This window comes from Boleophthalmus pectinirostris, unplaced genomic scaffold, assembly GCF_026225935.1.
Source record: "Boleophthalmus pectinirostris isolate CB_2022bp ecotype Guang Dong unplaced genomic scaffold, ASM2622593v1 HiC_scaffold_22, whole genome shotgun sequence".
Taxonomy (NCBI): domain Eukaryota; kingdom Metazoa; phylum Chordata; class Actinopteri; order Gobiiformes; family Gobiidae; genus Boleophthalmus; species Boleophthalmus pectinirostris.
In genome coordinates this window covers 37,801,964-37,828,552 of record NW_026571190.1, presented here as the reverse complement: position 1 = coordinate 37,828,552, position 26,589 = coordinate 37,801,964, and the positions used below count along the sequence as shown (strand labels likewise).

General features: G+C 38.1%; 1 protein-coding gene across 2 annotated transcripts in view; it reads right to left on the bottom strand.

The window, feature by feature from the left end:
* Positions 1–26,589, bottom strand: part of arhgap10 (Rho GTPase activating protein 10) — a 275,079-nt gene that overhangs the window by 155,736 nt on the left and 92,754 nt on the right. For both annotated transcript variants that reach the window (XM_055158167.1, XM_055158166.1), the window contains exons 6-14: positions 22,866–22,976; positions 22,639–22,743; positions 20,776–20,905; positions 13,626–13,732; positions 13,449–13,543; positions 5,160–5,241; positions 3,518–3,560; positions 3,363–3,431; positions 1,348–1,422 (exon numbers count right to left, since the gene is read on the bottom strand). In XM_055158167.1, the coding sequence (XP_055014142.1) occupies positions 1,348–1,422; positions 3,363–3,431; positions 3,518–3,560; positions 5,160–5,241; positions 13,449–13,543; positions 13,626–13,732; positions 20,776–20,905; positions 22,639–22,743; positions 22,866–22,976 (817 nt within the window). The remainder of the gene's footprint in view (positions 1–1,347; positions 1,423–3,362; positions 3,432–3,517; positions 3,561–5,159; positions 5,242–13,448; positions 13,544–13,625; positions 13,733–20,775; positions 20,906–22,638; positions 22,744–22,865; positions 22,977–26,589) is intronic.

Here is a 26,589-nt window from a genome sequence, read left to right as displayed (position 1 = left end):
TTATTTTACAGTCATTTCATTGATAGACGGTCACTTTATTTATGTTGGTCACTTTATTTTAAATCTCTACTGTTGTGATGAAAAGACTGAAAAGTGTCATTGAAGCAGCAATAAAAGGATCCATAAGTCAACTATTTGGACATTAAATGTGGCCCATTTCTTTTTCTTTTCAACAGTCTATTGAACCAGCAACATTGGAACAAAATAATCTATAAAATAATTACAAAAAGATTAGAAATGATACAAAACATGTCTTAACATTTCAACATGTGTCAGAACTGTATATTACAGAACGTGACAAGGTAACTCAAAAAAATCTCTTGCGACCCACCTGAGTGTCTTTGGAAAACACAGGTGTAGGTTTCAAAACAAAAAACTGGGACATCCCCGTTTTTTTGGTGATTGGTAATAACAAAATTGAGGAACGAGTGCGTAATAAAGGAAGATTGTTACGCAGAAACCATGAGTCAGTATAGTCACATTTTCTTTGTGTTTTGGTCGTTTTTAAGCAGATTTTTGAAAATGTATCTAAACAAATTACAATTTATGCCTCACTTTGCTGTCAGCAGGGATCAAATTAGTCAAATATAAGAACATTTCTTGTATAAAACTGAGACAAATCACTGAAATGTATAAAGCGTTATGTTTTGAAGGATATAGAGCTCTGGAATGAATGAATTATGCATTAATTTTTGTTGTTTTAACTTATATTTTGTCTCTTATATATACAGGAAGTCATAAGTGAAATAGTAAACACAAACTTGCTGTTCATACGCTGCTTTTCTTTCTTGGAATTCTGTCACTGTTTAATAAGATTTGGCGTTATAAGTATTTTAACTCCAGCCTAAACCCTTTCGGTCATGATCCGTGAGGTTGTAGTCTATGTTTGTTTTGGTTTTGTTTTAGCAGTGCTGCAAAATGACCGAGTAAACTACTACTACTATGAAACTGGGACAAATCAATGGTTTTCGGATAAATCCACTAGGTCAAAAGCTCAAAACTGGGACTGTCCCGGGTAAATAGGAACATCTGGTCACCCTACTCGCATTAACAAACACGGCCAAAAAGTTTAAAATTGTCTGAAAAAACACAAAATGGATTTAAACTGCACATTTTCAGGAGCCTGTGATCAAAACGAGCGTTCGCGGTTCTGTTTAAGAGTTCGATTTTCAACACAAAAGAGTGACGGACCGAAAAACTATGGTCAGATTGTGTCAAAACGAAGCTCAGATTAAAGTCTAACTCGATTAACAGCAGCTTCAGACAGAGCAGTGCTTACAGTTAGCGTCACAACTCCAGGAAATGTTGTTGACAGTGAATATACGATAGAAATTGAAAAGAATTTACCTATCATGAGTGAGAGAAGCTTCTGGACCTTGGAGCTGACCCCGACCACTCTGTACAAGCCTTGGTCATTGATGCCTAAAAAAAAAAACAAAACATTAAAATAAACATCACTTAGACCTGTCGTCATTCCAAAATGTTAACAGGAACTCATTATTTTGGTCCTAAATATCAATTTGTTTTAGAAATATGGTAAGATTTAAGCTGTAAATTTGATTAAATAACCTCTTTATTTAAGTTTGGTTTCATTTAATTGCAAAAATTCAGGCGAAATCTGAATTTTTAGTCACATTTTCAGTCAAATCCAATTTACTCAAACACTAAATCAAGATCCAAAATCCTCTCTGTATACATGTTTTGGTCCTAAATATAAATTATTTTGGGAAATATGATAAGAGTTAAGTTATATATGTGATTAATTAACCTCTTTTGTTAATTATGGTTTAATTTATCTCCAGAAAATGAGGTGAAATCTGAATTTTTAGGCAAATTTTCAGTCAGTTTACTAAAATACTAAATGAGAGACAAAATCCTCTTTGTATATTTTTAGTATCAAATATTACATTTAACAGGAGCAAGATGTGCAAATCTCACTGTTTTCATGTTTTTGTTTTAGAAGTCACAATAAAACAGCTTATTTTTAATGGAAAAAAAAGACAAAACATTAAAATAAACTGTCATCACTCAAAAATGTTAATTATTATTTTTGGTTCTAAATCAAATTTTTGGGGAGAAATATGATCAGATTTAATATGTATATGCGATTATGTAACCTCTTTCTTTGATTGTGGTTCAATTTAACTGCAAAAAACTAGATCAAATTAGAATTTTTAGGCAAAATTTCAGTCAAATCCAGTTTACTCAAATACTAAATGAGATCCAAAATCCTCTCTGTATATTCTGAGTATCTATAATATGACAACAGTATTAACCAAGACATTTAAATCTGACTCTTTTCATGTTTCTGTTTTAAAAGTCACATCATCATTCAAAAATGTTAACAGGAACTCATTATTTTGGTCCTAAATATATATATTTTTGGGAACTATGATAAGATTTAAGCTGTATATGTGATTAAATAACCTCTCTCTTTAACTGTGATTTAATGTAACTCCAAAAAATGAGTCTAAATCTGAAATTTTAGGCACATTTTCAGTCAAATCCAGGTTCCTCAAATACAAAATGAGATCCAAAATTCTGTATTCTGTATTTTCTTTAGTATCTAATACAGACCTGGGCATTGTGCAGCTCCCGGGTCACATACAGCTCTTTGGTTGACTCTGACCGGCCCGTTTAAGATAATTTGGAATGACAAAATAAAAATATTCTTTAATTTGCCTCATGCATGGACCAAAGCTGCAGTGATTTTATGTTAGAGGTGTTTTTTAGTTACATTTTTTATAAGACAACCTCACTTTTTCATTTCTTAGTCATAACAAACTCCTGCCAGCTCATCAAAACAATAATATTTACACATTTTTATAAAGAAATACAATTAATATTATGCAGAATTGAGAACTGAGTTAAGAATTTTGACCCGGATCTCTATAATATTTTCTGTTTCTTATGTGTCCCCAGAGAAAAAATAATTGCCCACCCTTGGTCTAAAATCACAAAAAAAGACGCAAGACACTTAAATCTGTCTCTTTTCATGTTTGTGTTTTAAAATAGATCAATAAATACAAAAAAACACCATATTTTTTAATGAAATGTGTGTATAAATGTATAAAAACATGACATGATGAAAGACTTGTTAAACATTTTCCTTTAATTTAAGTGCGTTAACGACAACAAAAAGGGAAGTTTCAAATTAATATCTCTAAATGTAGGTTTTTTTGGTTTATATATGTGCTACGACAAACTTAATATTACTAAAACTATAATAACAAAACACTGAAAGCAAAAGAATCAGCTAGAACTTTGTGGATTGCTGCTGTTTTAATATTGAAGCAAGTTTGCCCTCTAGTGTTCAAACTGCGCCATTACTGCCATTTTACTCTTTATTTTGATTTACTCACCTCTCTTTTCTATGGCGTTAATGGAGTTCTTCACAAAATTCAAGCCCACGTCATCGAGCTGCGCGTCGACTGGAATAGATTTTGAAATATAAATTATAAAAATAAAGTCTCAAATGTCATTAAACAAAAATACACAAGCTGCAGCTGCTACTTACTTCCTCTTTCTTTTGAATACGTTCTTCCTAGATAATGTCCAGTCTGTTAAAAATAAACACATTTCTAAGTAAAATTAATGTCAAAGCAATTTATAAGTGCAGTTTAGCTCTGAGAGTTCCCCATGTTCGTGTTTTATTCTAGTTTTAATGTGTTCATGGCTGAAATTAATCGTATTTTGGTGTTGGATGAGACAATTTCCACAAGACGAGATATGAGAATCGGGCCCACGAGAACGAGACAAGACGAGATTTTAACATCATTTCTAATATATACATGTCACGATTCAGTTTCCAATTTTGGTTTCATCATTTTTTATTTACTTGGTTTCATATTTTTGTTTTCTCTGTCATTCTACTCCTGCTTTTTGGAACTGTAAGAGACCAACACGTGACCCTTTTTCATCCAATCAAAACGTAAACAAATGGAAAAAAAATCTCACAAGATCGTTTTTCTTTTGTGTGCACGAGCTTGTGGCAATTTTGTCTTATAACAGATGAGATCTTGGGCCCGGTCAAGCAGAAGTAAACACAAGGCCAAAAATTCAAGTTAATGCATCTGATATAAAAATGTATTCAACAGATACATATGTACTCTAGTTTTTGAAACTGTTTATCTTTTTTTTTGTACCATTTTTGGTTCTAAAGTGCCATACGTTTTAAACAGACCATGTACGAAACATGGAACAAAAATTATTTCCCAAATTTCAAAGACCTGCAAATCATGTAAATAAATGGATGTATTTCATCATATCTTGTGTTATTCCATCTTTGAACTGTTGATGAAGGTACATGATTTTTTTTTTTTTAAATGTATTTCAAAATGATAAAAATTTGCTTGGAAGGACTGACATATTTTATAGAAATAGTTTCCTTTCATTTTGAAGTAATATTAAAGTTTTCAGAAGAAAAAAGTCGACAAATTATGTAAAATCCTGCACCTTCTACTTGTTTGTACAATTTTCCCTCCGTTACTTTTCCCTCCGTTACCATGACCTTTCTTAATAAAAAATCTCATGAGTCAAAAAGTAAGAGGTTTTTCAACCTAATCTTGTACCATATGGTAGAAAACTATATGAAGCAAATATTCAAACCAGTTTGTTAAGGATATGTAAGTGAGAACCAAGAGTTATCACTGTTTGGATTTATTGCCCAAAAAGTGCTGCATATTTCATTCCCTCCGTTACCCGACATGAGTTTTTACATTTTTTGGTCAACAACTTGAAAGAATATCACAGGTTTAACTTGACCCTGTTGGAGTGTAACTCTTTCCTACATTCTGATACTTTACTTATTTCAATAGTCCCTCTAGTTTCTGAATAAGAGACATTTGAATGTCAAAAATCTGCCCCTGTTTCCCTCCGTTACCACTTGACCGGACCCTCTTATAAATAAAAGTTTGAGTTTTAGAGTGATTAAAGAGCAATTTGTGCAGAAATGTTGAAAAATACATTTACCGTATTTTTACATTTTACAGTTTGATGAGGGAACAACGTTATAACAAGGTAGTTAATTCTTAGACAGCTGCATTTTCACAGTTCCCTATTTTGTGTGTATTATTTGAAAGGAAGTCAGCTCGTTTGCGTGATGGTGATTTCGTTTGCGTGTTCTGGAAGATGTTGTAACACAAGTGAACATGACTCACGGGCTCTTTCCCACCCATCGCCTGCATCCAAAACTTCTGGTCATCCTCTGATAGAGCTTGTACTGTCAGCACTGTTCCAGGTCTGGGAAAACACACAGAGGAGAAAGTCACCGTCATTTACATTTTAATCACTTTTAATCACTGAAATAAGCGTAGAAAAACATTGGAAACACACACTAAACATTGCACTTGTGATTATATTTGTGGTTTGTGTTTAAAGTGCTCATATTACGTTATTTTCTGATGTGTTATACTGTCATTTCATCGTCACAAACGGACCTGGAGTTGTGTTTTGCTTCATTCACACAAGTTTAACTCACAAACTAGAGCTGCTCAATTATAGAAAAATCATTATTGCGAATATTTTGGTCAATATTGAAATCATGATTATTCAGACGATTTTTTTTTGTTACACAGTGCATTTATTCCTCGTTTCTCTCTCAAAAAACACTTTGTTATTGATAATTTACGCAAAACTTCCAAATTGAACCTTAGTACTTTAGATCAGTTTTGCGACGTATAAAACATAAAATGAATAAAATAAACTTTGAACATGAAATAAGGCACAGAAAAACATAAATGTGTCTCTATGTCTAAAAAATTAAATAAATATACTTATTTATGTAAAAAATATCCTAAAATAAACTTTGTTAAGCTTTAGGGAGCACTCACACTAGGACTTTAGAATCATAAAGTCTAGGCTTAGGTATCATTAAGAAGTTGCCAGTACATACCGCGATCCAGTGCACTTTCAATTTGATACGATATATTTGATTGACTGATTGATTGATTTTTATTTCGAGTTTGTGCCAAGAGAGAAAATAATCATATATACTACATATACATTGTTAACAACAGAAAAGCACATCTCCCGAAAAGGAGTGGGAAGAACAAAAACTTATATGAACCCAACACTGTTCATGACATAGTTTCAAAAATGATGTGGTCGCTTCTGTACATTGATCACGGATTCCAAATCGATTCGATACGGTTCAATAACAAGTAACAGCTAAATGATAGTCTTTGTTAAACCACTTCTTGTGCAAAGTTCATATGAAACACAAACATCTGAATCATCAAAACAGTGAAAATGACAAATGTGTCACATAAAGGAGTTTCCTCTAACAAAATAATGTAGTAAAATATACCAAAAAAATACTCTTGACGGTATATCGACACAGCAGCCCACGATATCGATACTGTATCATCACATTAAACGATACGATATATCAATAATTCAATATTTTTGCACATCCCTAATATAGTCCTAGTGTGAGTGCGCCCTAAATCGTTTCAACTCGATTAAATGAGTTTGAAGATCGTTTGACACATAAAATCCGATTTGATTAATTGCAAAACCCTACATATTTAGACTGACTTGAGACTGAAAAAAACTTGATTGTGACTTGTGATGTCATGTGGTAATACAGGCAGTGCTCCACTGTGTTTTTAAACTCCATACATCTTCACAAGAAACATTTGGATATTTTCAGCCCTGGAATTGCCAATCTCTACTGGAAAAAAGGTAAATTTAGACTGACTTCTTCTCTCAAACTGAAAAAAAAGCCAAAACTCAATTCCAGCTTGTGATGTCATGTGGTAATACAGGAAGCGTTCCACTGTGTTTTTAAACTCCATACATATTCACAAAATGTGGATTATTTCAGCCCTGGAATTGCCAATGTCTACTGGAAAAAAAGGTAAAAGGTTGCTGAAAACTACCACTTCATGACATCACAAGGTGGAACTGAGCATTTTGAGCTTAGGAAATGTAAACAGATTAATAATAAAGTAAATTTTGCGTAATATCTGACCTTTTTCAGACACAACTGATCAATTCCAAAATAAGAAAAACATAAACAAAAACAAAATTATACAAGCTACGATCAAAACATTACATTTTCTTTCTATTCCGAGACGATCTCAAACGCAACTGTGAATCTCAAAACGGCAGCAGTCGGTGTTTTTGATTTGGTGCGAGCAGTTGCCGGCGTGACTCAGTGCCTATCGCCTTCAGAAATCATGGTTAGAGATGGATGTGTCTCAAATATCTAGTCTAAATCTGGGCTATGACACGTCCACAGACACAGAAAAGGGGCCAGAGGACTTAAGGCCTGCGACAAAACCGGATCCCCGTTACACGCACATGTGGGTAGTACTCACTTACATTCACTCGAGTAACGTTTTCACAGGGATCGGACTTCTGCGTATAATATTTTAGCTATTTTTAGTGATTTTTTTTTAACAGAATTGCGTGGTTTTTTGTAGATCCTCGCACTGTGAGTCAGTCCACAAGTGACAAAAGCGTTAAGAAATGATTTGATTTTAATTTTCTGCTTCTTGCTTCCCTCCTACAAATATAATTTACACTTTTTTTTTTTTTTTTTTTTCAAATTATTGTGTCATATGCTTTGAATACTAATAACACCCGGATAGTTAAAGCTGCACTGTGGAACTTTTTGGTTAGGGTGGTCCGTCACCTGCTTGTTTCTATGGATATGTCATCGTTCTGTCAGAAATGTCCCACAGTGTGACTTTAAACAGCTGTACTTTACATTTATTCAACTGCAGGTGGTTTTAAAGCTCAAAAATACCTAGAAAAACAACATTTTGACTGTGAGCGGCGTCGCCTCTCCACAGATCTGACCTGTAACTTGGTCTACTTTGGTCTCCGTGGAGATAGAAAGGTTTAATGCCATACTGTGAAACATTCCAGACAAAGCAATAAGATCACCAGGAAGAATTTGAACAACCGAACACCAGAAAAGTTGAACAATGCAGCTCTAACTCTTGACCCAAATCTGATTTTTTATTTTTATTTTTTTGGCCCCTATGCTCCTGTATCTGATCTTTTAATGACAGTCTGAACGACACAGATCAGATTTTTTCAAATGTGACCCAGGACACTTGGATATGTGCTCCTAAAACTGATACATATTCGATCTTTTGACATGCGACTTCAGTCTGAACGGTCAGGTCACATTCATCCCACCTTCACGTCAGGCTCGGAGTCTCGTCAATGGAGGGAAAGCGAGGTTAGTGAGTTCATTAATATTTGGAGGGATCGCTGTATTCAGGCCAAATTGGAGGAGTCTTATCGGAACCGGGCGGTTTTTGAAATGACTGCCAAAGTAATGTCCGAGCGCAGCTACAGCAGGGTATCCCCGGGTTTGACTACCCCAAATTTAAGACTTTTTAAGACCTTTTTAAAGACCACGTAAATGAAAATTAAGACCAATGTGGCGAAAAACACCAGGTCTACTTCTAATAATGACCAAATACCGGTACTATATCTAGAATCTAAGGCTACGTTTATATGATGACGGTCTGAACAGAAGACATATTGTGTCTTCTGTTGCTGCTGTGGCGTAAGAGGAAAGTTGTGGCAAAGGGCGAGAAAAGTTCGGGCGACGAGGAGGTAGGAATTGCGTTGACAAGTTAAAGGCAAAGTAGTCGTCAGGCCATCGTATAATGGTGATGCCTCCTCCAAGACGTGCCGTAAAAACTGTAAATTATAGGCTACGTTTATATGATGACGGTCTGAACAGAAAACGCAAAAGTGGCGTCGCGTCTTCACTTTTTATTCCGTGTTTAGACAAATGTTTTCAGGAGGAAATCTGCGTGCATACAGTGACGCAAAAGTGTGTGGAATTCGATTATGTATGCATGTCAGGCGGATCGGTGGTGATGTATGTGACGTAAACACGTACCCGACCTGAGCAGATCTGACCAGAGTTTTGCGTCTTGATCAGTGTAGACGGAACTGATTGTTTACTCATTGCTGCCGGCGCCAAAAACCAAAGTATTGTTTGCGCATACTCCAAATTACAGTAGACGTTCATTCATGTTACGTTATTTCACGTTGTTGTTTTTTTTTTTTTACCCTCCCTTCATTTAACATCGCACTGCAGCCCAGTTGAGTAAACAAAAAAATAGGCTAATGAAATGTAAGACCTTTGTGAAAACTGTAAGACTTAGACAACATAATTTAAGACTTTTTAAGGCCTTAATTTAGGAACATGAAACTTAAGACCTTTTTAAGACTTTTAAGACCCAGCGGCTAACCTCTTGGCTCCAGTGTCAACGAAAAACAAAGAGCCTGCGAGCCAAATATAAGGAGGCTAAAGACTCAAAAAAAAAAACAAAGCAGTCGTGGACGTGTAACCTGTCAATTTTACAAAGAACTGGATCGTATTTCTGAGACAAACCCAGAGTTTAGGCGACTTCTGTAAACACTGAGTACGCTCGCTGTGTGTGACGTCGTCGTGTCTCCAGTGCACATGCGGGACACTTTTGGGGCGTTTAAAGTTCACAATGGAGATCACATACAAGTCACATTTAATTGGAAATGTGAACGACCTCGCAAAAAAATCGTATTTCACCAAAAAATTCCGACTTGAGCGTTAAGCCCTGCAGTCTGAACGTAGCCTTAGTCGAGTAATTTCTTTACCTCTTCTTGAACCTCTGCTTTGAACTTCTACGTGTGTAATTTTATTTTGTGGTAACTTTAGTCTTACTGGAGACAATTTTTCGGCGGCTCTACCCCAATTTACAAGTTTGACGATTCTCCAGAACTCAAAATAAAAGAGTAGTTCTGATTCTCTCGGTAATAATATCAATAATATCCATTTGATTTATAAAGCGCCTTTCATGACACAAACGCATTTTTCAGAGCATTATTTGTTCACTCCACACTTCCATGTACCGTATTTTCCGCACTATATGGCGCACTTAAAAGCCTTTAATTTCATCAAAAAACGATTGCGCGCATTATAATCCAGAGCGCCTTATATATGACTTTATTGGGGTGCCTTAGTACGACTTTAGTAAACTACAAAGCCGCACCACTTACAGCATTATGGCTCCAGTAGTCAGGAACATCAGGAGTAATACACACTGTGATTCCTTTTAATATCAAAATGCACCTGTCAAGAGACACACTCACAACGCCCACTTTAAACTCAAGGCTGTTATAAAGTGAAAGTGCGAGCTGCGTGGGAGCAGTGGATGAGAGGAGAACACACATTCACCAAGACAGAGAGACAGCGCCGAGAGACTTACGCCACGATCTGCCAACGGATCATGGACGCCCGGGCTAAGGATCAACTGTGGTCCGAGCTTTCACCAAGACCAGACTCATCACTGAACTTCCAGGGAACAGTAACCACACTGACTCGGATAATGACGAGAGGGATGTGGACGTGCTGGACGCTGGAATCCCCCAACTGTTTGAACAATGAGGACTTACTGTGAATACGAAAACAATTTAGCGTCTCCGACAGTATTTTTTTTAATCGTTACAATTGAACAAAGTTAAGAGTTATTGTGAACGTGTTAAATAAAGTTTGACTGACTTATCTGTTGTGTTTCGTTTAATGCACCTTATAGTCCGGTGCGGTTTACATGTGAAAAAAGTTTGAAAATAGACCATTCAATGACAGTGCGCCTTGTAGTGTGGAAAATACGGTAATACGGTAATAGTACTATTGCCACAGCTGCCCTGAGACAGACTGACGGATCTGCCGCTCTAACCACCACCAACACGCACACACCACTTTCAATAAAAAAGATTAAAAACAAAAAAAGCTATTAAAACATACAATCTCTACATCTACCCTTGCATTTTATTTAGTTTTATTTAAGTATATTTACATTTTTTCCTCTTGTGTAATTGATTTTTGTATATTGTTTGTATAATTTTGACATCCCTGGCTTGGAATCTGTGTATTTGATTTTAAAAACACGTTCATACCAGGCATAGTGCGTGAAGTGTCTTGAGATTGAGTCTGAATGCAAAAGTCCAAACAGAAGGGTAAACAGACGCACGGTGAGGAGGCTAAGGGCACCTCTGCTGCTACAACAAATAGAGCCGTGGCATTCTGTTTGGGCCAGACTCCATTGTCCTGAGAAACTGTGTCACCGAAATGTCAAATGTTCATGTGACAAACAAAGTCATGCCTGAGTTTGACTAAGCGTTCGTGAGGCGATCGATCAGAGATGTTTGGAATGTTCCGCAAAACTGTACTAGAAGAACTTTTAACCCCGTACGAGCCCTCCTCCCGCAGGTTTGGATCCTCAGGCAGGTCCTTGTGGTTGTCCTAAAGTCCAGACTCCGGACGAAAGGTGATCGAACCTTTTCACTCCGGGCTCCTCGGTTTTGGAACGACCTGCCTGAGGAAATAAGGCTTTGCACTAGGGCTGGGTATCATTCAGAAGTTGCCGATACAATAGATGCACTTTCGACTCAATACGACATATTTCAAAACGATTCGATAAAAAAATAAAGGCTTAATCATGTCTGCGATACTAAAAGTCTTTGTTAAACCACTTCTTGTTCAAAGTTCTTATGAAAAAGACATATTTTAATCATCAAGAACAGTGAAAATATCAAATGTGTCGCAAAAACGAGTTTCCTTCCTCTAAACAAACAACAAAACAGTCGTTCTGTAACAAAATAATTTAGCAAAATATACCAAAAAATACTCTATACCGATACAGCAGCCCAAGATATCGATACTGTATCATCACAATAAACAATACGATATATCAATATTTTTGCACACCTTGAAATCACTTCTTAAGACACATTTTTATCGTTTGGTCTTCCTTTAACTGGTTTTAGCTTGACTCTTCATTTATTTTTATTCTATTTATTTTTATTTATTTATTATAATTACTTGGATTGTTTGCATCATTGTCTGTTTCTGTATGCTTTCTTTATGCTATTTTTATGCTATTTTGTATTGTTCTTTGCTGCTTGTAGGGCACTAAATCTTGTTTTTAAAAGTGCTTTATAAATAAAGATTATAGCACCCAGTAAAAAAACAAATATCCAACGATATCCAAATCCCATGGTACAATATTTACGCAGATATTTTGGAGTGACTATGGCTACGTTTACACTGAAACGAATCACCGAATCACCAAATCGGAAACAATCTGCATCCAGATACGTCGTTTCTGTGTCCGCAATCCTTCCCTATCCACACAACTTTGAGCATATTTGTTTATGTTTTGGAGAAACTAAACTTAAAACCACATGGCTCATTTGCATAAACTAAACGCTCAAAAAAACACTTCGCTCTTTGTGCTCTGATGCGGTTCAGCTTCTGTTGGACTAAAGGTCACGACTCAGTGGAATATGAGTGTTCTTTCTGTGACAGAGGGGTGTTCTGCTGATGGTGAGTCTGTTCTGTGTTTCTGTCGTGTTGGAGACGGTTCATGTTAAAGTTTTCAGAGATTATACGTCTGCAGGTCGTACACACAGACCGTTTATATGAATAGACATGTATTCTAGCCTCTTAGCATTTTGGCGGTGCATAGACCTACATCAGTGTATCAGTGTTTTCAGGTGTCCACACAGTGCCGGATCAGATCTGTACTGAAATTAATTTGTGGGAGCTGGAGGCACCAGACCGTTCCATCTCTGGAGCAGTTTTCCATCAGATTAGTGGAACGAACACTGTATCCACAACGAAAACGACTCAAATACATACTAGTGTGGACGGGGCCTTACTGAACTGTAGATAGGCTATGGTTTATCAAATGGTAATATCGGCCAATACCAATAGAGACAAATCATATCGATATTGGCCAGTACCGATACTGGAACCGATATATGGCCCATCTCAAAAAACAGTACTGATCCTTGCATACTTTTCTGCTAGTCTTTTGTTTGTTTTCTTCTTTTTATTAATTTATTAGTGAGAAACACCACCCACATCACTTAATACAGATCCATAAGGAAAAAAATAGTAAAAATAATAATAAAAAATAATAATATTAATAGAAACACAAACCAAACGCGAAAAGGTTATAAGCAACTCAATAAATGGCTCAAACCATATTAAAATAAGAGAAATAAGAAATAAACATAAACATAGTCATATTTCTGTAAATGCTGCACACATTAGAGTCTATTTTTAAGTATATTTTTTAATGATTTTTAAGCCATTATCTATTATCTGTTTAATTGCATGTTACCATTTTCCTGCTGGAAATTTCCCCACTGTGGGACTAATAAAGGCATATTTTATCTTATCTTATCTTAAATAATGACAATAATGTAATGTAATATGCTCAAATAATTTAATCATTTGCTGCAATTCTTTTTTTTTCTTGCTGATTGTGAATTGTGTTTTGAAAATATTCTAAACATAAATTTGACATTGTTGAAGCCTTAAAAATAAAATCTTTCCAAATAAAATAATTGTATTCAGAAAAAGGTGTAAAATTCCCCTCAAAAACACACAACATGACGTTTCTTTTCCCCCCAGTATAATTCTTTACCTGTCTGTAATGTCCAGCTCTAGACAGAACCTCCTGTCCAGCACATCTGTGGTTTTGCGTATGCAGGATTTCAGGGTGATGGATTCAGTCTCGCCCTAAAAGGTAGAAGGGTCATTTCAAAAATCCGTCTGAAAACGCGGATTATAAAAATGGATTTTATATGGATTGTGGACTTACGATCTTCCCTCCGGATCTGTGGTCGAACGTCACCATGTGTAGGATCTTCTGCTCTTTGACAAACGTGCAGTAGCGTTTGACCCAGCTCGACCCGAACGGAGGCGGTCCTAAAAAACATACAAGAGTTAAAGGTGCATTGTGTAACTTTTTGGTTGGCCGTACGTCAGCTGCGCGTCATTGCCTGGAATGTTCCACAGTATGACGATCAACAGCTCTACTTTACATTTATTCAATTACAGTGGTTTTAAAGCTCAAAAATACCTAGAAAAACAAACATTCTGCCTGTGAGCGGGGTCGCCTCTCCACAGATCTGACCTGTAACTTTGGTCTGGTTTGGTCTCCATGAAGATAGAAAGTTTTAATGCCATAGTGTGGAACATTCCAAGCAAAGCAATAACATCTCCATGCAGAACAGCATTTGTCAGACGCTCCATATAAAAGTTACACAATAAAACTTTAATTTATATGGGTTGAAAATACGACATTAATTACTATAAAGGCTTAGAAAAAACAGGGTTCCCACGGTCATGGAAATCCTGGAAATGTCATGGAAACTGAAAATGTTATTTTCTAGGTCTGGAAAAGTCATGAAAATTTGTAAATTCAATGAAAGTTTTGGGAAAGTCATGGAATTTTAGTATCTCTTTCACGCACCTACAGCGTTCTGTTAATCATAATAGCCAAACTTATTTTTGAACGGTTGTGCATTTTGTTTAAAAGAGACAAATAAATGCACTGACAGGATTTTGAATGTTAAAAAACTATAATCCCAAACCATAAGATGTGTGGAAAGAGTTAACATTTCATATTTAACCCTAAAAGTCTGATTAATTCTACACATGTAGGTGCTGTAAAGTCATGGAAAATGAAGCGGCGTATGGGAGGGGGGTTCTCACTTTGGTGGCCCGGTACCAAACAACCCACGACCCGGAGGTTGGGAACCCCCTGGTATAAATGACAATTTCAGTCACTCGTATCAAAGCAGCACTTTACTGTGTCTGTATCACTGCCTGTGTTTTTGGTAGTTGGCGTCACCAATGTTTTTAGCCCATTTCCTGCTAACGTGCCAAAAATGATCTATTATCACGCAACACCAACGCTTTCACTTCACTAATGTACTGAATTATACTATTTATACTGGATACTTCCTGGAGGTTGTGTCGTTGAAGCACAGACATATTTTGGAGCCTGGTACTCAGTCAATGCTAAAGCAAAAACATCTTTCCGTTTAGCGTCCACGTTTTTCTCCGAGTCACATCCACGGTCGAAGTGTGGACGTGACGTTATATCCGAGATCCGAGTGGGAGACGGACGGATAAACGAACGCCGCATCATTCCTGATTTGAAGGTTTTGGTTTGGTCCTCTGTTGTTATAGCAATAAACAAAATATCGTGTCTTTCTGAATGAAGAAAGGCCAAAATTCTTCAAATCCTTGCCTGAAATCCATGACATAGTTTCATACGCAAAACATCATAAGTATTTAGACTTACTACGAAGATTTGGACTCAAAATACCAAAACAAAGTCAAAACATGTCATAAATCCACGGTTGATATTCCAACTTAGGAAAAGGTAATGAAAAAAACAGAACATATTATTTTATATTACAGTTGAAGTGAGACTAAACACCTAAACCCAACGCCAACGTCCAGCGCCACTTTTCAAATAAAGCTGCTAAACTGGGCAGTAACTGGACGACTAAAGGGAAGAGTGACCAGATTTTCTAAACAAAAAACTGGGACATCCTGGTTTGTGGTGGTTGGTAATAATAAAATTGTGAAACCAGCGTGTAGTTAAGGAACATTTTTACGTACTCGGCATTAATGTGAGTCAGTATAGTCACATTTTCTTTGTATTTGTTCATTTTTAAGCAGCTTTTCTGTATTTTACCTAAACAAATGACAATATATGCCTCTCTTTACTGTTGTCAGGGATCAGATTGGTCAAAAATAGGGACAGTTCTTGTATAAAACTGGGACAAATCACTGGTTTTGGATAAATCTGCTGGGACAGGGGACACAGGGCTCAAAACTGGGACTGTCCCGGGTAAATAGGGACGTCTGGTCACTCTACAAAAGACAAGAGTGAAGAGAGAAGAGGGGCGAGAGGTCTGGGTCTCCTAACAGAAATCCACACTTCAAACTCCGCTTCTGCAGCCAAATGTTTGTATCAGAAACACTTGTCTGTAATCTTAGAGCAGTCCTCTGCGATGTCACCAACTACTTGAAACTGCAGAGGACACCGAAGGCAGCACAAACTTATTAAATGTAGACGTTTTTGACAAGAATGCTAGACCTAGTTTGCTCTGAAATTTCCCAAAAAGGACAAGGAACAGTAAAAAAAAAACAAAAAACTGCTTAGTACCAAAAAAAAAAGTTGATTTTGAGTTTAGTTCCACTTTAATGTTTTTTTCAGCAGTTGCATTTCCCTATTTGATTTGATTTTAGAATATGTGGTTTAGTATTCTATTGCAAAACCAGGATGTTACAAACTATTTAAACTTTGGCCCCAAACTGTCACTATTTGAGTTTCATTTCATTTTCATTTTAGCCGTTTTTGAGCCAAGCAATGATAATTTAAATGGTCCATATTACGATATTTTCTTATCTGTTATAATGTTGTTTCCTCGTTAAAAACACACTTGGAGTTGTGTTTTGTTTCATTCACACATGTTTAACACATCAACTTTGAATATTTAGGCTGAGTTCCCCCTTGTAATGTAATGTTGTAATAGAGTAAGTGCTTGCCAATCTCTACTAAACAAAAGCTAAAACGAGCTGTTAACCTGAAAACTACCACTGCACGACATCATAAAGTGGAACAGAGCGCGTTGAGCTTTGGAGATGTAGACAGACTAATAATAAAGAGTTACAAAAAACATGTCTGCATGCAACAAAACACAACTCCAGGTCTGTTTTTGAGGAGGTAACAACATTATAACATGTCTAAAAGCTCACAAGAGGGTCAGTCCGTATGAAATCAGCCGCCCTCCCCCATGAGCAGTCTCAGATTTGGCTGAAAAAAATTCTAAAAATTTCTAAAATCACCAAATGAAAGAATCTCAAATTTTAGCTCAATCCCTTGAGTCGTTCCTGAGTTATGTCCCATTGAAATTTTGGGGTCATTCTCACTTTTTCGGAAACCTTATATAAGCATGTTTGAGAGAGAACGTCATAACAAATAGAATAGAACTAGGAAGCTGAAAATTTGTATTATTGTAGATTCTTGGTCATAGATTCTGAATCTGTTGTCAAATATTGGGTATCTTGATTGAGGGCGGTGCTGTGGGCCCCCAAAATCTCACATTTTGGTTGCCGCTCAATTTTTTTTTCAATTTTTGAGGTCCAAAATCTATTTACTCCAAGCAGATAATTACAAACTAACAGCTGAACCTGAATATTTGAGAGAATGAACATTTCTGACAACAATTTCACACTTTTCGGAGCTTTCATGTGGACGGTGTAGAGTCCCAAATATGGTCACAGAATAAATGTGATCTTTTTTGGCCCCTTCTTTGGACCCTCAGTTCCCCATGTGGGCACCGGGAGATGCTGATAAATTTTTTACCAGAGAAACTTTGGCATATTCTGATTAGTTTAAAGTAATAAAAACATCTACTATTAACTTCCTTCATTTCAAACGGAATTGTTGAAAATGAGCTCTCACGGGTCATTTTTGGTGAAGCGTAGGGACTTTTCCACCTGTGAGCAAGTTTAAATTACCTTTAATAGACTTAAACACTAACTGCTTGTTATAAGGGAAGACATTTGGAGATTATTCATCGTGTCATTAATCCTTTTTTAGAAATTTTTGCAGACAAATCTGAGATAGGGGAGATTCCTTGAAAACAGCTGATTTCATACAGGAAGTCAATTTTGCGTGATAAAGGACCATTAATCTTAATTCAATACACACAGGCAACTCCGGGAATCATATGTTTTGCTGAGTACCGAGACACAGTCAAACTAAAAGGTCTGATTGCCAGGTTAGTGTTGGGGAGTTTATTATCAGACAGTTTGCTGACTAACTAGCAACGCATGTTTGGAGTCAGCGTCCACATGATGGCTCAGCAGAACGACCTGAACTCTGCAATCACAGCACACACACACGTCTAACGGCTCCACTCTTCCTCTTTTAACTCATTTACTTAAAGGTGCCCTGTGTAACTTTTTGGCTGGGGGTCCATCACCTGCTTGTTTCTATGCATACTGAAAAATACTAAATAATAGCCAGAGCGTTTATTTGTTTCAATCACTTGACAGACCAGGCTTTTATTTGAGACCAGGTGGTAAAATGGGGCAGGCGATTAATTCCTTCCTCACAAAAATCTGGAAAAATATGGTACTCAAATTCTTTTAACCAGGGCCTCTTTATACGACGTTTGCGGGTAAAAATGACAAAATATTTTATCGGAAGTGCCTTTCGTTTAGACGGTGACGGCACTTTTGGGGCTTAAAAACGCAAGAATCTGAAACCACCCTCCAGAGTGTTGTGAAAAGTTGAATACGCGCCGCCGTAGCGTTTCCGTCTACGCTGCCCAAGACGCAAAACTCTGGTCATATCTGCTCACGTCGTGTACGCATTTACGTGACATACATACAGTACACGGAAACAAACATGTCGGATGGTATGCATACCCAATCGAATTCCACACACTTTTGCGTCACCGTATGCGCGTATGTAAGTCTTAAAAAGGTCTTAAATTTCATGTTCCTAAATTAAGGCCTTAAAAAGTCTTAAATTATATTGTCCAAGTCTTACTATTTTCACAAAGGTCTTAAATTTCATTAGCCTATTTTTTCGTTTACACAATCGGGCTGAAGTTCAATGTTAAATGGAAGGAGGGTAAAAAAAAAACAAAAAAAACCCAACGTGAAATAAAGTAACATGAATGAACGTCTAATTTGGAGTGTGCACAAACAATGCTTTGGTTTTTGGCGCCGGCAGCAATGAGTAAACAATCAGTTTCGTCTACACTGCCCAAGACGCAAAACTCTGGTCAGATCTGCTCACGTCGCGTATGAGTTTACGTCACAAACATCACCACCTTGAGTCACCACCGAGCCGCCTGGCATGCATACCCAATCGAATTCCACACACTTTTGCGTCACCGTATGCACGCAGATTTCCTTCCGAAAACGCTTGACTAAACGCAGAATAAAAAGTGAAGACGCGACGCCACTTTTGCGTTTTCTCTTCAGACCCTCGTCATATAAACGTAGCCTATAATTTACAGTTTTTACGGCACGTCTTGGAGGAGGCATCGCTGTTATACGATGGCCGGACGAGTACTTTGCCTTTACCTTGACCGCAAAATTCCTTCTGCTTCGTCCTCTGCCCTTTTCTCGCCCTTTGCCACAACTTTCCTCTTACGCCACAGCAGCTACGATGACATTGCTGCTTCCTCCAAACTGAAGTAATATCACCAAAACTCCTAAAAACTGCTTCCATTTCCTGCCCGCTATGTTGCGCCATCTTACTTTTTAACGTCACTTCGAAATAGAGATCTCACAGCAACATTATCTGTTCCTCCACTTTTCCAGTGAGAAGAGAATATAGCCAATCTACTCCGAGTCACACAACCAATTTCGTAAAAACAAAGCAAAACAAAACAGGCGAAGAAAAAAAAAAACATGCAGCGTCAGTGGTCACGTCTTCTTCCTTGATTTTTATTTTTATTTTTTTCAAATTTAGACATTTTATTACAAGATATTTGCTGTACAATCATGTTTTGGCCCTCTGTTAGACACATAAGGCAAACCTTTGAGTAATAGATGGCTGCAGAGTATTTATCAAATTTTTCTATTGTAAAATAATTCAGAATATGTTTACATGTGTGTATGCATACAAATATACTGTATCTCTGGGTCTGTGATATTATTATTGAGCTATAGATCAAATTATGACAATACTGTTCATTTTGTTTTGAAAATACGCAAATCTTTAATAATGTGTTTTTCTTTTTTAATACATTAGACTCCGCGTTTATTTGGTACCGGCGATTATTTGTCAAAATACACACTTGCACCCTGCGTTTAAAGGGGACCCGGCGTTTTCTCTGCCTGAAATGTCCCACAGTGTGACATTAAACGGCTCTACCTTAACTTTATTCAATTAAAGGTGGTTTTAAAGCTCAAAAATACCTAGAAAAACAACGCCTCTCCACAGATCTGACCTCTAACTTGGTCTAGTTTGGTCTCCGTGGAGATAGAAAGGTTTAATGCCATACTGTGAAACATTCCAGGTATCGCATTAAGATCTCCAGGAAGAATTTGAACGACCGAACACCAGAAAAGTTGAACAATGTAGCTCTAACTCTTGACCCAAATCTGATTTAAATATTTATTTTTTTTTTGTATCTGATCTTTTAATTTCAGTTTGAACGAAACAAATCAGATTTTTTTCAAATTTGACCCGGGCCACTTGGATATGTGCTCCTAAAACAGATACATGTCCGATCTTTTGACATGCGACTTCAGTCTGAACGGCCAGGTCACATTCATTCCACCTACACCAGACATGTCCAAACTATGGCCCGGGGGCCAAATGCGGCCCTCAGACAAATTTTTTTTGGCCCTCAAACTTCCAGGTGAATTGGCCCAAATTATCTTGCATCAATTAAAAAATATTTTTTTACTGCAAGTTTTTTGAAAATCTACCTTGATAACGCTACTATTTAATATTTAGTGTGTGGTTTTAAGGATCTTAGTGTGAATAAAGACTGATGGCTCATTCTAACATGTTAAACATGCACATATTTCAGTTATTCCCTGTACTGAGCATCAGTCTTCGGCCCTCGATCGGCTTCGTCTGTGTTTAGATATGTGGCCCTTAATGAAAAAAGTTTGGACACCCCTGACCTACACATCAGGCTCGGAGTCTCGTCAATGGAGGGAAAGCGAGGTTAGAGAGTTCATTAATATTTGGGGGGATCGCTGTATTCAGCTCAAATTGGAGCGGTCTTATCGGAACTGGGCGTTAGTCTCGATGGAGATAGAAAGGTTTACTATCATACTGTGAAAAATTTCAGACAAAGCAATAACATCTCCACGGAGAAATGCACAAGTTCCATAATGCAATGTTATTTCCAGACAGTACTTTTATACTTTTTCCCTTTTTTGGACCACTGCTTTGTCTGAGAGTATCTTACGTTTCTCCTGCACGTAGAGGTAGCCTTCGCAGCTGATGGCGCTGGTCTGTCTGTACTCCTGTGGGGTCTCCCTGATCCTCTTCATCAGTTCGTACACCTCTGACCTGGTGCCCTCAAAGCGACTTCTCGTCTGAGGAGAGAACACGGGATTAGTCACAAGAAATGATTATTGAGACATACACCAACAGTCAAAAGTTTGCACACACTTTTTGCATTTACGTTTGTTTATTTCTATCATTATTTACGTTGTGGATTTATCAGTGAAGTCGGTATTTCAGTTTTTTTCCGTAGATCTTGCACCATATTCGAAGTCTTCAGTATGTACCGTATTTTCCGCACCATATGAGCGCGCCCTAAGTCTCCAAGCACGTCAAAAAACGACCAGAGCGCCCTATACACGAATCCACTCGGGAGCAGACAGTGACCGCACAGCGAAAAACACCCACAGACACACTCATTACTCCACTCATTACTCCATGAGGAACGGAACGGAGGAACGAACCGAAAAAGCGAGTGCAATGTGCCACTTCTAGACACAACTGAACAACTGAGTCACTGCGAACACGCCGACAATCCGTTGGTCCCAGACAGCACCCTCCCTACACGCCACAACTGAACAAAGCCCAGAGTCACCGTGAACGAACAAACAAACAAAACCACTCACCCATCACACTGTTGTGTTTCCTTTAAAGTCCGGTGCGGTTTATTTGTGAAAAAAGTTCGAAAACAGACCATTTAATGACAGTGCGTCTTATAATCCAGAGCGACTAATAGCCCGGAAAATATGATACACTAGACGTTTTGCAAAAACCCCAGAAGAGGGAGTTCAGGCACCTGCCAATCTGCGAAGAGCCATACATTCTGTGTTGTCAACGATTTCCGAGATCGAGAAATTAAAGCCAGAACAAAGAGAATGTTTGGTGAATTTTATCAAGAGGAAAGACGTTATTTCCCTTCTTCCTGCGGGATCTGGGAAAAGCTTAATATACCATTTAGCCCCGTAAGCGGTGAATTACATATGTCACGGCCAAATAGCAGCGATTGGTTAAATGATAAAAAATACCCACCTACTGTCGAGCGAACGAATTCTAACACTGCGAGGTCAGACGGTTTCTACGAAGTGAAACTGGCTGATGAATCTGGCTAGTAAACAACTGTAACATGGTTAAAAACTCTAAAAAGTCCATCTATCCATTTTCTATTGTTTATCTGGGTTGCAGAGACAGCGGTTTGAGCAGGAGGCCCAAACTTCCCTCTCCACAAACACACACAGACACACTTCCTCCAGCTCTTCCAGGGGGACCCCAAGGTGTTCCCAGACCAGCTCAGAGACCCAGTCCCTCCAGTGTGCCCTGAGACCTCATGAAAAACCCCACAGAGAGTCCAGGAGGCACCTCAACTAGCTCAATTTTGCATAATAAGTCTGCTTAAATAAAGATAAATAGACACTAAAGTATTTGCTCATTAAGAATTTCAAGTCTTTCTTCAAGCACTACGTAACTTTTCTGGTGGAGGTTCCATCAAACGCTTTTCTCTGTGAATTGTTCTGCCTGAAATGTTGCACAGTAAGACATTAAAAAGCTCTACATTACACTTCTTAAATTACAGGTGGTTTTAAAGCTAAAAAATCTGACTGTGAGCGGGGTCGCCTCTCCACAGATCTGACCTGTAACTTGGTTTGGTCTCCATGAAGACATAATTTTAATTTATTTAACCCCATACTGTGAAACATTCCAGACAAATCGATAACATCTCCACAGAGAAAAGTATTTGACGGCGCCTCCACCAGAAACTCCACGATGCGCTTTTAAGGTCATTAAATAAAACCGCAAAATAAAACGAATTATTTTTGCGTTTTCTTACATTTTGAATATTTATTTGCAGTTCCCGTTTATAATGGTCAAAGTCCTTAGCGAGCTCGAAGCCCTGGTGATAAAACGTGAAGACCGTTTGAAAGAAGGCCAGCATCTGCAAAACAAGAAAACACCGAGATAAGAATGTTTATCACGGCCACAGAAATGAAACGTGAAACCAAAAGCTATAAAACATTGGCTTCCACATTAGTTATTGGTTTGTGGACATTGTCTTACCGGTTCTACACATTCAAACTTTTTTCTCTCCTGGATTTCCTGTAGTTTACAAATGTAGTCCAGCGATTCCTCTTGAAAATGTCCTCTCATCTGCTCCACCTGGCCGTCAGCCTAATGAAAACACACACAAAATTAGAAATGTGTTGTCATTTTTTTCAGTTTTTAATCTTACGTTTCTACTTCATCTTCATCTCTTGCAGTTACTCCAGAACTTTTAACAGGGAGCAAAAAAGCACGATCACGTTACCCCAATTCTTGCGTCGTTGCTCTGGCTTCCTATTAACTTTAGAATTGATTTTAAGATTTTATTATTTGTTTTTAAAGCTTTGAATGGACTGGCCACACAGGACATCTCAGACCTCATCCACATTTACACCCCGAGGTCCAGCTCCAGCTCGTGGTCCCCAAAACATTTTTACCATCTGGCTTTTAACACTGCGTGAGTTGTGTGGTCCTCTGTGTATTTATTTTATTTATTTATCTATTTATTGTTTTTATCTATTTTATTTTTTTAGTACTGCTTTTATGTATTGATTTTATTATTTTTGCTCATTGATTTTATAATTATTATTATTTTATGTATTTATTCTATTAGTTTCCTTATGGTTGAAACATAATTCTGCAGATTTTTTTTTTAAAGTAAAATGTTTGCATTGCTCTGTGAAGCACTTTGGAAACTGTTTTGTTTATAAAATGTGCTATACAAATAAAGTTGGATTGGATGTTTGTAATATACGTAATACAGTAATAAAAGGAGATGGCAAAAACCGTCAACTAAAAAGTTACATAGTGAACCTTTCAAACTGATTATTTTACAGCATTTGATGCGAATGTGACCAGTAAACATTTATTGTTGTTTGTCTTTTAAAAAGAACTGAAGCTGTGAATGTTAAAAGACCAAAAAATATATATATGATCACAGCAAAGAGGTGTGCAGCTGTACATGTAGATCACACTAATGAACGGCAGATTATTATGTTTTTTTAACCAAAATGTGACGCTGACAAATCCTGGACGCCTCTAGCTGGACGCCTTTGCATCCGAGTTTGGACGCCCCCGACGTGCATCTTGGTCGTGATCGGCTCAGCGGCTGCGGAGTGTATATATTTATACTCCGATGATGACACGATAATGAAACTGGTTCAGTCCTGGTTCAGTCCTGGTTCAGTCCTGGTTCAGTCCTGGTGTAGTTCTGATTTTGTCCTGCTGCAGTCCTGGTGTAGTCCTGGTGCAGTCCTGATTTAGTCCTGGTGTAGTCCTGGTGTAGTCCTGGTGTAGTCCTGGTGTAGTCCTGGTGCAGTCCTGGTGCAGTCCTGGTTTAGTCCTGGTTTAGTCCTGGTGTAGTCCTGGTGTAGTCCTGGTGTAGTCCTGGTGTAGTCCTGGTGCAGTCCTAGTGTAGTCCTGCTGCAGTCCTGGTTCAGTCCTGCTGTAGTCCTGCTGTAGTCCTGCTGTAGTCCTGCTGCAGTCCTGCAGTCCTGGTTCAGTCCTGGCTGTAGTCCTGCTGTAGTCCTGCTGTAGTCCTGCTGTAGTCCTGCTGTAGTCCTGGTTTAGTCCTGGTTCAGTCCTGGTTCAGTCCTGGTTCAGTCCTGGTTCAGTCCTGGTGTAGTCCTGGTGCAGTCCTGGTGTAGTCCTGGTTTAGTCCTGCTGCAGTCCTGGTTCAGTCCTGGTGCAGTCCTGGTGCAGTCCTGGTTCAGTCCTGGTTTAGTCCTGGTGCAGTCCTGGTTCAGTCCTGGTTCAGTCCTGTCTGCGGCTCCAGGCCCCGATTCTTCTTTCTCTTTCTTGTCCTTCCGGATAATAACGTTTCTATGTCACAGGATAGTCGTCCCTGATTGGTTGACGTGGCGCGTCCGAGAGCATTGACGCCTGAACGCTCAAGACAGCCGCGTCGAGGCCAGATTTGCGGCATGCTGAAGACCTCAAATCCATATTACACAGAGGCTAAGCTTTACTTTTACATAGGCCTGTACTATATCATCTTATCATTCAATGTTAAGATGGAACAATAATTTTAGGGAGCCACATTTTTGGTTGTTTTTCTGTATCATGACACTATTTGCACTTGAAGGTTTAAGGTGCACTGCGTAAAACTGCGAACATTTAGAACAGTTTTCCGTTTTATGGTTTGGTTTCAATATTATTACGTAAACTTCAGAAATATAGTTGAAAAAGTGTCACCGTAACAGACCTACTTTTACACAGAACCACAAAAAAACGAGCATAAAAAAATGACATCATGTTCTAAACCACAATAAAACAGCTGACGTATTGCGGTCCATAACGTTTTGGGCTATAGAAGAATCCGTGTATTTATCCAAGCCCGGTAATCGCTGCTGTACCACACAGAGCAGAACAGCCCCGTGGCAACTATGTCAACAATGTGGAGTGTGCGCCGCTGCTCGCAACATGTGCGCGAGCTAACCTTACACGGAAATAAAACAGGAATCCAGCCCCGGCCAGAGACAATGAGGGGTTGTTTTATTCCTCTGTGATTTAAGACAGAGATCATTTATATTACAGCAGCACGGGATGTTCCACAGCGAGCGAGCCACCGGTGTTGACCTTGGTACAGTGGAGCGAGTGAGTACAGATTTCCTCTCCAAACAAGCCAGGAAAAGTGCAGCGTGCGTCCAACGTAAATGGAAAACAGGCTGGATCGCGGAGGGTTTGTCATCGTCATACAACAATATACAAAAACACTTTCAGCAGCTACACAGTGTGCCAGTATCCAGAGGTGGGACAAGACGATCCACGAGGGGGTCAACAACCTTTTCCAACATCGCTTCACTACATCCCGATATTTAGACGTGCTGCTTTTCTGACACTTTTTAGTATCGCTCTTTGGACACGTCATATACAGTATTTTCGGAATATAACTTGCACTTTTTGGGAGAAATTTATGTTTTAAAATCAGAGACCAGGAACTGACATTTCATCTAGAAAGGCAAGATATAGTAATAACAACAGAATAAAGAACAACAGGCTGTTAATGTAAAATAGAAGAGTTATCCAGATAACTACAGCATAAGAACAAAGTGAAATGGTGAGTATCTTAAAGGGCCCATCTCATGCAAAATCAACTTTTCAGAGCTTTCTACCTTCTAAGACTGATGTGTGGGCCTTGTATATGTCACCAAAGTGGTTATTAGATTGATTCAGCGTTTTTTTTTAACAAACTGCAGCGTATTTCTGCCGCCCTCCCACGTGACAACGAACTAAAGCTGCTACAACGATGACGCAGCAGATACACGTATGATGCGTTTGACGTAGCAGAAAGCGCTTTGCACCCGCCCCATGGATCTATCCACCGCCTCCATCCCGCATCGTCTTGACAATTCCCACATGAACACCTAAACAAAAGCGACAGCATAAACTATTGTTCCTCACTGCAGTGTACACGATATAATAAGTTCATCTCCTAGTGTAGTGACAATTTTAGTCCTAACCGTTTGTCGTTTCTGGGTGCAGGGGATCCAGGCCTAACGCTCTAGGCAAGGCAAGGCAAGGTAAGTTTATTTGTACAGCACAATTCCTACACAAAGTAATTCAAAGTGCTTTACAGAATAAGAAATACATTAAAATCATAATAAAAACAAATCAAAACATAAATAATCATGAAGATTAAAATTTAAAAAGAGAGACATAAATTGGAGAGAGACTGACACATTAGATTGTAGAGCAGAAAGGAATAGGATGGATGAATAGATGCTCAATAATATTACAGAGT